Genomic DNA, 13963 nt, shown 5'->3' with positions numbered 1-13963 from the left:
GTGGAGCCGGGGCACGGCCCGCCCTGGGGCGCACAACGGGAAACCGCAGGATAACCGAGAAGAGTTATAACAATCAAGGAACGGCCGACGGAGCGCGGGCGGTGAGCCCGGCTGAGGCTGCTGTGGCTCAGGGATGCGGGCAGGGCTGAGGGATGCAGCGCCCACCCAGCGGGGCTGTGCCCCAGTGCCACACGCTGCTCCTGGGCCTGCCCGCGTAAAGCCCGAGTGAAACCCTCCCACCCCTGCCCCAGCTCGGGGCAATTTTGGAATCACAATCTTTCCCCACTTATTTAATTAGCTGATTAAAAAAAAAAAAAAAAAAAAGGTTTTATTTCTTGTTTCAAGTATTACATGCACTTTCAAAAATTAAAACTCTTTATTTAAACATCTCAATAGCATCTTGTCAGTTTGGAGGCAGCAAAGAATAACAGACATTTTGAAAAGCATTTACAAAAATACATTGCACAAAGTCCTATCTTGCTTTTTTAAAAATAAGTTAGTGTTATTCAAAATACTCCCCCCCACCTACCTAATTTCAATTTATACAGGATAATTCTAATTTTAAATATGTAACCTATAATATGAAAACATCTGTACACGTGTCACCTACTCCTCTGCGCAGGCCATAGGTTCTGTCTCTAGGTCGAGTGACAAACAGTTCTTCACACGGAGACTTTTTGTATTTCAAACATTCGAGGACTGTTGTGCAACATACATAACTCAATTCAGAAAACCAGTCAGCAGGTCCATGTGTAACAGTTCTGTGTAACTACAAAATGCACTAGAACAGCAAGATAAAAATTCTGCAAACAAGTGAATTTCAGGAATCTTTTCCAAAAAGGATCTTCAAAGCAGCAAAGGCTAAGGGGGGCAATAAGCAGTTTCATCTGGTTTTATGTGAAAGTGTTGTTTCCAGGAGCAACTCTACTCATCTGGTACCCGACTAAGGCTCGTGGGGAGGATCAGGAATGCCCGTGTTTGCACACGGCAGCGCTGAGCTCCAGTCCCTCTTGTAAATGTGACGCAGCGAGAATTACTGCAGGCTTGTTTTCCACACACCTAATTCTCACAGTACATTTATGGAGCGTAACAATCAACCAGTCTAAGGAAATCTTGTCCCATAGAGATCACTTTGGACAAACTAAGGTAGTGCAACTGCTGTACAGCAGTGTTCACTGAGCAATTCAGCAGGCTTATCAGCTCCGAGCCAGTCAGTCAGTACATCAAGGTCGATTTGGGATTGACACTAAAAAAAGAACAAACTGGCCAAGTTGCCATGGTAAAAACCCTTAAAATAACTTCAGTTACTTAAAGTTATCCCTGACTTTTAGAGCAATTCGCGGCCACATATTACAGTAAAGCATTCTCAGTCGCTGGTGTTTAAACTGGTTTTGGTTGTGTTAGCTTTCCCTGACAGTAGTATTTATTGTATTCAATATGTAGCAAAGAAGCCCTTTTGGATCCACCAAAAAGGTTAAAAGCAACTGTCAACTAAAGGACACCTTTAGCCACAGCAGCGTTCAAAATGTACCACAGTTTTTGGCTTATGGTGCCAAGCTAGCAAAAGTATGCAGTTAAGTCCTGGATTAAAAAAGAACAGATTCCTAGTTGCAGAAAGTGTGGTTTATTCTTTTAAAAAAACCTATACATTCATTTGTAATAAAACGTGTGTCACCTGTTTGCCAACTGGGCTTTATGAACCAGAGCTGTTTGCATGCATTATTTCCCTCAGCATGGACACAGAAATATGAAGCGAACTGGCAATTACAAGCTGAGCCTTAGAGCAAATAAAAATTGGCATTTATACATTTCTGCTGACAGTCTTCTGCCTTTATCAGAGGATCAACAGTTCTGCAGTGTGCATCTTGAATCCTCATCCTTTACAGATTCCAGTGTTGTAGGCTTCCCAGTATATACAGATTAGGAACAAAATGTACAAAGCAGCCACCCCCAGCTGTAGTGTGGATTACTCGGCAGGTTTCCCGTGCACTCTGAACCGATAGAGGCAGGTGTACTCTGCATGGCCCCAGTTAGAGAAAATCTTCAGCTCCACTATCTGGAATGCATCTTCATTTTTCTCCTGGAGAAGGAAAAAGCAAACACACAAGCCAATGTCAGGGTTCTAGCATAAACAGCTGCAACTGAAGCTTTCTTAGTTATTAATGACTGCTGGTACTGGCAGGAACCTAAGCTATGCCTTGGGAATTTTCTGTTCCTTTGAACAGAACCTTCCTTGCTGTACAAGTATTTGTGAGTCTGAAGCAGCATGGAACAGACTCTTCCCATGTTTAGCAACTTCCCACCATTTGTGTCCACATAGCAACAAGCCTTCCTCCCCTCTCATCTATTAAGGCCATAGGTTTGAGGCAGAGGTAGATATTTTTTACCTCAGCTTCTACAGTGCCCAGATGAGAACAAGGCCTTTTCCCTTTACTACTCATTGCACACAAGTGTAGAAAATAAAAGTAACTTTCTCCTGACACTTTAAATCTTATAATCCAGACTTACCATCACTGGAAACATCTGCAGTGGTTCTCCATCTTGATCATAGACATACTCTCCTAGAAGCTTGCCTTCTTGATATTCAACATCCAGACCCTGTAACAACAGGATAAAGATTTTTTTCTTCCATCAAATTTCCAATCAAACCCAAACTAGAAGCATGCCTACACAGAGTATCAAGAGACAGCACTTGAAGGATAAGGCCAGGATCAGAATGTTTCCCATGTAATTTAAAGTTCAAGCACAGCTCTGTATTCCAGTTTCCTGCCCTGTAAATAGTTGTGCAGTTTACATGTTCTCATGGTCAAACCCTTTAATTCTCATGGCCAATCCTGTATCACAGTGTACAATATAAGCTGCTCAGGACAAACAGAGAGAACATCAAGGCTGAAGATTCAGATGCTTGCAGGTGACTGTTTAAGCATTTAGAAAAACCTGATAAGAAGTTCTCAGATATCATAACTGTTCTCTGATATACCCTGTGGTCTGTTCTGTTCCAAAATCCTACCTACACAACTGTGGTGCTGGGTAAAATGAACTACAAAAATTATTTAAGGCACATCACAGATAAGGTGCAGAGACAAAATGGAAGGATAGTGGGTGGAGAGAGGAAGAATGGGAAGGAGGATGAAACAAAGTGTATGAAATAACTAGATCAAATAAAAAAACATAATCTCCCTCCGAAAGTGTTTACTACTGTATAGAGCAAGAATAAAGAAATAACTCACCCAAAATTAGTTGCAACACTTCTTACTCAACCTCAAAGCTCACAAACAAAAGCAATTTTTAAAGAACAATGAGTTCTTTAATAAAGAAACAATTTATCATCTTCTTAGCTGTCCTTCCTCAAGTTACTCTCCCCCAAGGTATGTAACACAAATATTCTGTGTACAAACATCAACTTAAATTCAGAGACAGACTTACATATACTGCAAAATTCCTAGGAGCACTGGTGATATTTCCTGTTGGTGAAAGAGTTTTTGGTATGTGTTCCAGGGTAAAGGCAGTTGGATAGATCTTCATGGAAAGTCTCACCACAAGATAGCCCTGTGATCCTTTGAAAGCCCAGCAGTTTCCTGGATACATGTCTGGCTGCACAGAAGGAAGGTGGAGAGAACAAGATGGGACACAACAATAAAAACAATGCTACAGTGTTTTCTAGTTTATTGTAATAAAGAGTTGTAATGAATTCTGAGCTCTTAGGGACACTTTCTAACAGTAAGGTGCAGAAATAATCTCCTTGGTGGAACTCTTCAGGAAGGCAGCACACCCACCTGAGCTACCAGTGGTGTTTTAAAGACCTGCCTGGAGATCAGCTCTCAACAGGAACCCCCCCAGCCCTCACTCTGCACAGGTCCAGTGCACCACCCAAGCTTCCTGAGACTCTCAATTTTGCTAGACTAGAACTTAAGCTGTGTCCAGGGACTCCCAGAAGAATCCCACTCTTGGGAACACAGCTCCAAGTACCTGTGCCCCCAATATATTACAGAGATACACCCAGCACCCAAAGAGACACCCAAACCACTCAACACAAAATAACATTGCTGCATTTGTTTACTTGGCCTTTAATTACCTGAATCACCACTCTGGGAGACTGAGAGAAGTACCACAGAGGAATTCCAAAGAGGCTAATTAATGCTGTCTTGGTCTCATAGGTTTCAGAACAGCGAGTACCCAGAATGCTGCCACCTCAAAAAGACAGATCAGGTTAGCAGAAATAGAAGTCTTCAAGACGGAATGAGTAATTAAGGCAGAGATTTATATAAAGCCTAATGAACATCAGATTAAAGATATTGTTAAGATCTAATAATTTTCTGTGGATACAACGCTTCTATCACATACAAGCTTATTTTAAGAGCAGGTTAAAGGTCTTTCGTTTCTCTCTTATCCAGTTGCAGACATATTGAGAACTATTCTATTTATGTCCAAGCACACTTAGGCTGATGTACAGGCCTGTAAACACAATTGCAATGATCTAATGGTCAGGCAACACACAAAAATGCTCTACTAAGCTTTACTCTTCATTTTAATATTTCTAGTAAATACTACTAAAAGCATGAATAGTAAAATGGTGTTTCCTCTACTATTTACCTCCAGATTCCAAGGCGAAATCCACCATCCCAGTCTTGTCTTGAGAGTAGAGTTTCAGTGCATTATTTACAATAATCTGTGCTTGCTAGAGGTGTACACATACAAGAGAATGGAAGGAAAAATATTTTAGTAATATCAAGTGATAAAATAATTCATATTTATATATCTGTGAAGTTGCAAGCATCTTTCTGAGATGCTGCACTTCATCACAAGTCCTTGAAAGCCTCTATCAAGGCAGAGGCTACTTTTAATGCATGGCTGTCTTAAAATACAAGTTCATACTGCATCTTGACTGCTGGTTTGGGTTTTGTTTTTTTTTTTTTTTTTTTTTTTTTGGAATCTGCATTCCTTCTTCCCAACACCCTGAGCTGCATTTCTTTGGTATACTTGTTTCTTGGGAATGCAATTTTCAAGACAGCACACTTTAAAAAACAATGCAATTGTTGACAACAGGCAACAATCAATGCTGCAAGAATACACTCAATAAAGCATTTTCTGCATTTCTCCTAATTTCAACTGATGTTCTTGACATCTCTTAAAATCATTAACATTTATATTGACAGTCATGCTCCACAAAATGCCCATGAAAGAACTCTTTCCAGTTTTAGTTGAACTTTTGAGACCTTAAAACTCACTCACCGCTTCTGTGATTCCAGAAATCCCTGCATTAGTCACAGCATTTGTAACTACTTCAGATGTTACTTTTTGGTTTGTTACAGACATATGGAGAGTAATATTTTTGAGGATCTGCAACTCAAGATCCCGCAGCAAAGTCTGTAGATCGCTTTTGCTCACAAAATTGGAGGTAAGCCACTGGAGAAGTGATTCAGGCAAGTCTTCTTGTTGATCACCAAAAAGCATTAGCTTGACAGATTCCTTAACCTGGGCATCTACCTAGTAGAAGCCATTAATAATTATAATTATTAGTTTTTATAAATATATATAAAATATACAACAGGTACATAGCTAAACCATTATCACAGGTCATTATTTAGGTAAAAGTTGATAATCCCATCTCAATATTGTTGTATTTTGTTGGCTGTGTTCCAGTCAGACCTTTTAAAAGGCTTCAAAAGAACTCAGGCAGGATTTTTTAGAAATAACTCTCAGATAACAAACCTAACTTGCTTTTACATGAGTTTCTTTTCTGTATTTCCATGGGTTAGCAAAATACATCAACAAAGTACTGTACAGAGAACTGCTACTATGTCATAGCTTCCAAGCAAACCCCTGCCATTGTAGAAAACACGCAATAAACTCCTCTCTAGTAAAGTGTTATGCACTAATGGAAAAATTCACAGTAACCTTACATACAACACTGTCATTCTTTAAGATTAATACTACCCCCATGTTACTGATTGCAGTGTATTTCAAGATAGTTAGTAAACAAAACCAAGTAATATCAAATTTTACTGGGACAGTTAGGGAAGTTGCAGAACCTACTTTTTCATGGATGACATCCATTTTCTCACAACTCGTCTTCACACTTTCCCCAGCTAACAGCTCCGATTTCATAGAAGCCAGCTCTAGTTCTAGCTTTTTAATTTTGGACATAAGTAGACTGTATTGATCATCATCTCTGACAAAAACAAGGAGTCAATTATTAGGAAGGAGTAGTTGGAATCATTCCATCAAATTCCAAAGGTGTGAGAATATACTTGTCTAATACAAAGTGCTCTCCCAGTTCAATTGTTCACCACAATTCACACAGTGAACTTGCACTTGTAACATATTGTTACTTAAGGCATACTTAGAATTAATATATTCAAAGCAAAGTATTTTGAAGTAATGGAAAAATCCAGCAGTGATGACTTCAGATTATCACCAGGCTGACAAGTTAATAACTCAAACATATACAGATTTGGGGGAATTTAATGGCTTCTGGCAAACCAGTCAAACTTTGTGTGAGTTTGCCACTGGTTAGAGTGAGTCTCAGGCTACCTCACTCAAACCAGAGTAACTCCAGAGGCAGTGTTGAGTTACATATAGCAACTCGTATATGACCAATATAGATCAGTGTCCAGTGAATGCTATGGAAAAAGATCTCAACTATCATTCTAAAGCCATTTTACATTTAATTCTAATTTAAATGGCAATTCAGCAAATATGCCAAAAACCAAGAGACAAAAATTAGAATTTATACAGTTCAATAATTTAAATATAAAGCCCATCAAAAGCAGTTACTGTATATTTCACTAAGTGATCTGAAGGAAAATGAATGCATTTATAAGAGGATGAAAAGTCCCTCATTCTCCTATACTATATAAATAGCTTTCTCTAATGAAAGTGTAGTTGTAGCTTGCCCCCACACTGGAGGAGAGTCCCGTGCTGATGTTCAGCACAACTGAAATCCAGTAAAAGACAGAAGTGCTCTTGTTGACAATACAACCCTGCAGGGTCAGGTAACTGACACACGATAAAAATCACTGCCAGGTGGCAACAGGAGTGAAAAAGCAAAATGTATTTGAAAAGTGCTTATACCTCACTGATTTTGATTTGGCTAGGTCAAACTCCTTCTGGATGTCCTAAAAAATACAAAAGATAAGTTTTAACATATATAATGAAATTCAAGTGAAAGAAAGAGGATAAAGAACATTATATGAAAATAAATTTTAGCACCACCTGTATGGTTCTGTGCACACAATTATGTTTGTGCCTCTGATTAACAAGGTTTCATTCCAAATAGAACCTGCCTCAATGGTCAAGGGAATAATTTTTAAACTGTGGAATATAACCCTGTCCAAGAAAGGGGAACCAAAATACAAACAAGTTTTGAGACTTAGGGAACTGTAATAGCCACAGTAAAGGAAACTGCTGTTTGGAACAGCAAATAAAAAAAGTCAGTATGTTTTATCAACAGGTTACAATTAGAACAAATCAGCAAAGCTCACTGCCAATACCTTGGATTCAGCTGAGAGTTTTCTAAGAAGGTCTTCCAGCGTCTGGATGCGCAACTCATGCTCTTTATGTAAAGCCAGGAATTCAGTCTTAAAAAACAGGGAAGAAAAAGGAGGTGTATTTTGTTTTGGAGTACAAATACCATAACTGATATTTTCTGCAAAGTGCACTTTTCATTCCGTTCTGTGAATGTTTAAGCGATTTATCCTGCAGGTAGTGTGAGAAATTACAGAATCTGTAATAAATACAGAAGTCTGATTCAGCTGTAGGAGGGGCTATATACAGGGAAGTTTACCACAAAATCCCTGCTTTGTCACTAGTCCTTCCTATAGTCTTCTTTATCTGTGTAGAAATGAGATAAATCCAGTAGCTTTTCAGTAATGTAGGAATCTACTTTAGGCCACCTGTCTGGAATTAATCCTTTGTCACCAATAACAAAGAAGGAACAAATGCCCACAACTACTCCCTGGCCCTTACTACCTATTGATTACTTCTAGAGCAGAAAAAGAAACCTCCAGTCAAATCACTCACAACCTGCATTTATAAAACAGAACAATCTCTATCAGGAAATATCAATAACTGACTGTCTTACCTTTTCCTCCACTTTCATATCTTTAAGATATTGACTCATCACATTTTTTATTAAATTCAATGTTTCACTTCTGTCACTCATCGTGGCAACCTGATCTTGAAGATTCTGGAGTAGGCTCATCACTTTGTTATATTCTTTGTTTCGGTCATGGCACCTGTCAGACACGAAGGCCATTTGCTTTTCCAGCTCACTTATACGACCAAAGTCAAAGATATTTATGGTATCCTAAAATATAAAGATAATGCTTTAATATATAAAAATCAACTTATCTACATTACTCTTGTGCAACAAGTAGTTATTGCAAAATACTGAAGACATGGAAGTTAAGAGATCTTAAAATATATGCAAGTTCTTCCCTAGACTGTTCTCCCTTACCTTTGGAGGTTGTACAGAACGAAAAGAATCATCTTGCTGTTCAGGAACATGAACAGAATCATCTGTTCTCTGTATTCTGCCAATTCCTGTCCAGTTCAATGGAGGTAATAATGAAATTAAGCCATTAAGCCTCCAGAACCACAAACCTAGAACAGAAACAAAAAGTAACGTGTGTTCAAAGAATTCTCTGTTCCAACTGCTTATATCTACAAATGTCTTTTTAAGGACACAGCTACCTTCAGTTTGCAAGGCAGGTGCCACACAATGGACACTGTTCCAGTCTAAACAAACATCACCACAAAGCCAGCTTTAAAATTTTTACATCAAGCACTCAATAATATTAGGGAACATCCATCAGTCCCACTCACACAGTTGTGAGGCAGGCAACTTGCACTTATATATATCATGGTACAGGCCTAAACTCATCCTACTGCTTCCCAGGCACCTTGGTCACTTTTGCTGATTGAGACAGGCCACATTTTCTGAAGGCAGATGTAAATGCTGGTCTTTGGAAAATATGTTGCATGATAGACTTACTATATATCACATTGCATAAGAGCTAATAAAAGTTGGAAGAAACTTAGGCTTTCATGAGATTACACTTATTTTTGCAATATCTTAGTGGGAAGTAGCATTTTCTACACAGGGTAAATTCTTTCCTTGTTTACCCTTATACAGAGGACTTTGAATCCCCACTGTAATTTTCCAAGAAGCTTCATCTTCTCCACAAAATAGCTACAAGTTTTTAAGACTCACAAAGACATGAAACTGCTTTTCAGAAATGGCCCAGCACTTCTGGTAAATACTTCAATTTGTTTCCTTTCAAAGTTGACAGCTGGCTTGAACGCTGTCTACTACTAACCACTCTAAAGTGAGCAGTATCTTAAGAAACTAAAGCAGGGTCTAGAGCAAAGGAAAGACACTGGATGAGTAGGTAAAAACTTAAACTTTTATAGAGACTGACAAATCTATCAGTACCCAGCCTACTCCTTCACTGCTACTCCTATGAAGGGAAGAAAAAAGGATTTCAGTGCATTTACTCACTCAGCCACTCTTTAGAAAGAGCTCTGTGCAATTAAATCAAGGATATTGCTTTCATGACAAGGGGAAAGCTTGCTGACTTGTTGGTACCCTGGAAGCTTGAATTACTGCCCTGTTCACAAAAAACTTGTTCTTTTTCAGCTCTGCATCTTTTTCATAAATCAACTCAAAATGCTATTTTGGAGCAGCTGTAATAAACACACTGATTTGTATTATAAGTGAACAATTGACATACCTAGTAGAAACAGGAGTGGGATAAGAAACAGTAACCACCTGTAGTTCTTTGGAAGGCATCTACAGAAAGAGAGGACAGTTTACAAGAACACATTTACCATAATTAATCAATTTATATTATAACTGGGTAAATAACTTGCTCACAAAACAATTATTTCAAAGGATACACACCTTCTTACAATAAACACCTTGAGGAAAGACATCAGAGTAACAAGTTGATACCACCCAGTTCTAAGTAACCTGAACATGCCAGAAGCTGCCCTCCCTAGAAGACAAAAGGTGGGAGTGTGAAATGTAATTACTGCAGCACATGTTCAAAGAAACCAAGCAGAGGGACATGCAGCTGTGGCCAACAATGCTTTGCACAGTGAAGAAATGCATGAATAAGGCAATGCATGCAGCTTTTTAACATCTAGATACTACAAGTATGACAGCATTGTAACACCAGCCACTCAACAAGGTCAACAGCCATGCAAAGAGATGAAGTGGTCACTTGTTATGACAATGCTACCTTGCTGGAAATTCAGTATTCATGTCTGAGCACAAGTTATCACACACTGGAGACTTCAGTATGCTCCAGGAAATACACAGATTAGCAGCAGCAGTTTTTGGTAAGAGGAATACCAATATAGCAATTGACTGCCAAACCAAACACACCCCATTATTCTTGACACCCCATATTCAGTGCTATTCACACACTCATTCCCTCTGGTTAGTCGCCTGTGAACAGAAATACACCCTCTCATTAAGCATCTTTTGGCCAATAAAGTAGCACATGCATTTCAAGACACAAAACTACAGCATAAGCACAGCTGAATTAGTGTAAGCCCCTGCAGTCCCCTAATTTGCCAAAAGGAACAGGCAATGCACACACACACAGAGATTAGAATAGTAACCTGGAGAGAGAACGGCCAGCCAAAGTAGAGACAACACCTTCTGCGACACAAGCCATCCCGTCGCTCCCGCTGTTCGCAACACGTGAAGCATAAAGTAACCTGGATTATAACAAATTAACTCCGTGTGGTAACAGCCACAAAGGAGCTGGAGATTCTCTTCAGTCCATGCAGTTAAACAGATTCAATCCCCTGCCCATCACATGTTCTGCAGAATTTTAAACCGTACCTTTCAGTAACCTCAAACTTGGTTCTTCACTACTTTAAAGCAAAGCAAGCCACTAATAAATATGGAGTCAAGTAAAGCCAAGACAGTTTAGAAACTGAATTCTCATGGACAGAGATAAACAGACTGAACACTACCTGTGCAGTTAGAATATCACTTTTCCAAAATCAAAGTTTACATTTTGTAACATGTTTATCTAACAATGCCATGCAAAGTGTAGCAGAGAATAGCAAGAGTACTACCACAAAAACAAGCTTTAAGCACATAATTAATTTAAAAGCATCGTATTTGTTCAAAGTTATACATCAAGTTCATTATCTGGATTACTGTGCAGAAGTGAGATTAAAAATTTAAAATTCTAGTGATGTCTAAGAAATATTGATAAATAATAGAAAGTATTCCCACTTAAAAGTTGCAAGCAGCAAATATACATTAAGCTGAGTGTTCCCAAGGATGTTCAGTAGGACAGTTCTGGATCTCTTAAAGAGAACAAAACTACCACCAACCTCCCCATCCAATGCACTGTAATAAAATGCTGTAACTTAAAGCCTGCTGGGGCCAACAAATACTATGTCCAAGACTAGGACCAATCTTTCTACAGAACAAACTACACCGTATATGTTTAGAAAATAATCCTACATTCTTAGATTAGCAGATATGTCTGGGTTAATCTGAGGGATTATAGATATACCAACCCAATGTTTTGCAAATCATTTAGGTGATTGAAGTGTCTCAAATCATTTTCCTTTGCTGAATAAAGAGCACTCAACAGATCCTTGATGCCTCTGTCATTCAAGCAAGGGAACGCTCATCTCACAGGGTAGATTCTATCCCTATATAAGATTCCTGTAAAAATTGACTATCACTAGAACAAAAATAAAATGTTAAAACCCCTTTATTCAAATAATCTGCATACCAGTATCTCATACCTTGCTTTCATTTAAAGTCAGCTTTTCAACCTAACAAGCATAGAGATCTCCCCAAAGTGCAATAAATTAATCTGATTTTTTCCTTCTGACATACGAGGTGCATGTTATCCTAAACCTTGTTTTCACTAACAGGTAAGCAGCCTGCCAAGCTTGTACAAAAGCCAAAATCAGAGCAAGAATTCAGACTGAAGAGGTGTTAAGGAAGTTAGTTGTCTAGGCACTTTACATTTCTACCCTACTTTGACAGATGAAGGAAGGGAAAAAACTCCAAACACAAAACATGTGTGATTAGCATTGTGAGATTGCGATGCAAAATAAAAGCAAACAAAAATGTCCAAGTCAACCTGCAGAAGAAAAGGTGTGCCAAATGGTCCTTGCTACCCTTTTAGCCCATGAGGACTGCATGTGGTCTGTGGTGTATATTTCAAGATGTTTCTTCCCTTTACAGTCATCACCTGTTGGTTGTGGTAACAGTTGATTAATGGGATAAAGCCAGGATCAAGTCAAGATCTGTTACAAGATAACTTGAACAAGTCTATGCTCACATCATCAGGTATCAACCCAAAAATTGCTAAGCAAACATCAGGGAAGGAAATTTGCCAGGGGAAATACTACAGTACACCAGGGGATCACCATCCCCCCCACATTTAAGTTGCAAACCAAATATTTACTTTGTAGCTTCCACAGTGTCAGGGGCTGTCTGATACTACTGTTACAGCAACAACCTGGTGTAGAGCCCAGGACTGAGACTACATCAATCACTATACTTACATATGGATTCCTCATTCACACCAAGATGATGATCTTCTCTGTAGAACTCCTTTACATTCATGCTTCCACAGTAGTCTGAGTGAGCTGCAACACATCCAAAAAGCATACATAGGTTCTAATTATCAAATTCAAAACCTTTCATAGACAGAGATTTTAGCTAAACTGGCTTGGTTCTCTATTAAAGTCAGATTACTCTAAGGAAACCTGAAAAATTATTGAGGAAGAAGCCTACTCTGTGTAATCTTGTTCTTTCTTCTTCAAATATCAGGAGGCCTCTCAGTTCAAAAAAAATCCTTCTGCTCCTTTTCAGATAGCAAAGTTTGTAAAAAAAAAAAAAAACAAACCAAAAAAAACAAACAACCCCAACCAACCCTCATCAAGTAAGTCCCTGTTCCCAACATTCCATCAAATGAGTCAGCCATTCATTACATATTTGTGTTGATTTTAACAAACTTGTTACAAGAAGGAGAAGAAAGCATTAGGAATTATAAGGCTCTGAGCAGAGAGAAGGAGGAGGACAAAGTTCTACTCACATGCAAAAATCAGTTCCCTTCTGCCTATGGCAATTTAAGTTCACTTGTAGAGCAGGTATTATAGAAGAGAAAGCACCAAAGAAGAAATGAATGTTTTCAGGGAAAACAAGATGTGCTCTAAAGTAGTGCAGAGTGATGAGAGCAGATTGAGTTTTGCAAGACAGATCTAAACAAGCTTTAAGTGTGCAGCAGGTTTAAAGGTGATAAGAGAGAATGAAAGACATTGAAAAATTAGAATTTGACACTATCACCACAGTTTTTAAAAATCAACTTAAATTTCTCAATTCAAAAATTACTCTCTACCAGTTTCTAGTAAAATCAACAGGTGGATCTCATATAAGGGAATCTGGATACTCTCAAAACAGGAAAGGTACAAAACGTGTAGCACAAATGAAGTAATAATAAAAACTGAGAAAGACAGGAGCCAACCAAAAGACTATAGAAGAAGAACATTATAGTGCCAAAGATTAAGTCCATAAGAAAAAAACCCCAATACACAAACTCTGTCTTTGTTTGCAGACCAAGGAAGACAACTGAAAAGGTACCTTTATATTCATAACCCAGCTTCAGCAAAACCATTTGAAATAGTTGCACTAATAGTGATGCAAAAGATGCTGCAGCATTTTTGACCAATCGTAGGATCTTACTCATGTAGAAATATGTTCCTCCTATTGAAAAAAACAGTGTGAATACAAATTATTCATCCATAGAAACACGTACTTCTGTTCTCTGGTCACCATTAGCTTGTCTAAGAGTGAGGACGAAGCAGGAAAAGCCTTTGTTTAGCCAAGAGTATGAAACTCCAGAAAGTGTGGTTTGAAAATTCTGGGTGTATTAGATATAGCATGAAAGCTTTTGTGAGAACAATACACCCTGGA

At 38.6% G+C, this 13963-nt stretch overlaps 1 protein-coding gene across 10 annotated transcripts in view; it reads right to left on the bottom strand.

The window, feature by feature from the left end:
- Positions 1–357: 357 nt before the first annotated feature.
- SUN1 (Sad1 and UNC84 domain containing 1) overlaps positions 358–13963 on the bottom strand; it is a 33597-nt gene continuing 19991 nt past the window's right edge. For 7 of the 10 annotated variants that reach the window (XM_053957598.1, XM_053957607.1, XM_053957599.1 and 4 more), the window contains 17 exons: positions 13631–13753; positions 12553–12636; positions 12126–12236; positions 10630–10728; positions 9905–9998; positions 9735–9793; positions 8459–8604; positions 8084–8308; positions 7494–7580; positions 7075–7118; positions 6037–6172; positions 5233–5487; positions 4594–4678; positions 4076–4191; positions 3427–3594; positions 2509–2598; positions 358–2080 (listed from right to left, as the gene is read on the bottom strand). In XM_053957598.1, coding sequence (XP_053813573.1) covers positions 1967–2080; positions 2509–2598; positions 3427–3594; positions 4076–4191; positions 4594–4678; positions 5233–5487; positions 6037–6172; positions 7075–7118; positions 7494–7580; positions 8084–8308; positions 8459–8604; positions 9735–9793; positions 9905–9998; positions 10630–10728; positions 12126–12236; positions 12553–12636; positions 13631–13753 — 2036 coding nt within the window. In that variant the 3' untranslated portion in view covers positions 358–1966. The remainder of the gene's footprint in view (positions 2081–2508; positions 2599–3426; positions 3595–4075; positions 4192–4593; positions 4679–5232; positions 5488–6036; positions 6173–7074; positions 7119–7493; positions 7581–8083; positions 8309–8458; positions 8605–9734; positions 9794–9904; positions 9999–10629; positions 10729–12125; positions 12237–12552; positions 12637–13630; positions 13754–13963) is intronic. The other 3 variants (XM_053957602.1, XM_053957603.1, XM_053957608.1) reach the window with 3 other exon arrangements.

Source organism: Vidua chalybeata, chromosome 16 (assembly GCF_026979565.1).
Source record: "Vidua chalybeata isolate OUT-0048 chromosome 16, bVidCha1 merged haplotype, whole genome shotgun sequence".
In the NCBI taxonomy this organism is placed as follows: Eukaryota; Metazoa; Chordata; class Aves; order Passeriformes; family Viduidae; genus Vidua; species Vidua chalybeata.
This window is presented reverse-complemented; position numbering and strand designations above follow the sequence as displayed.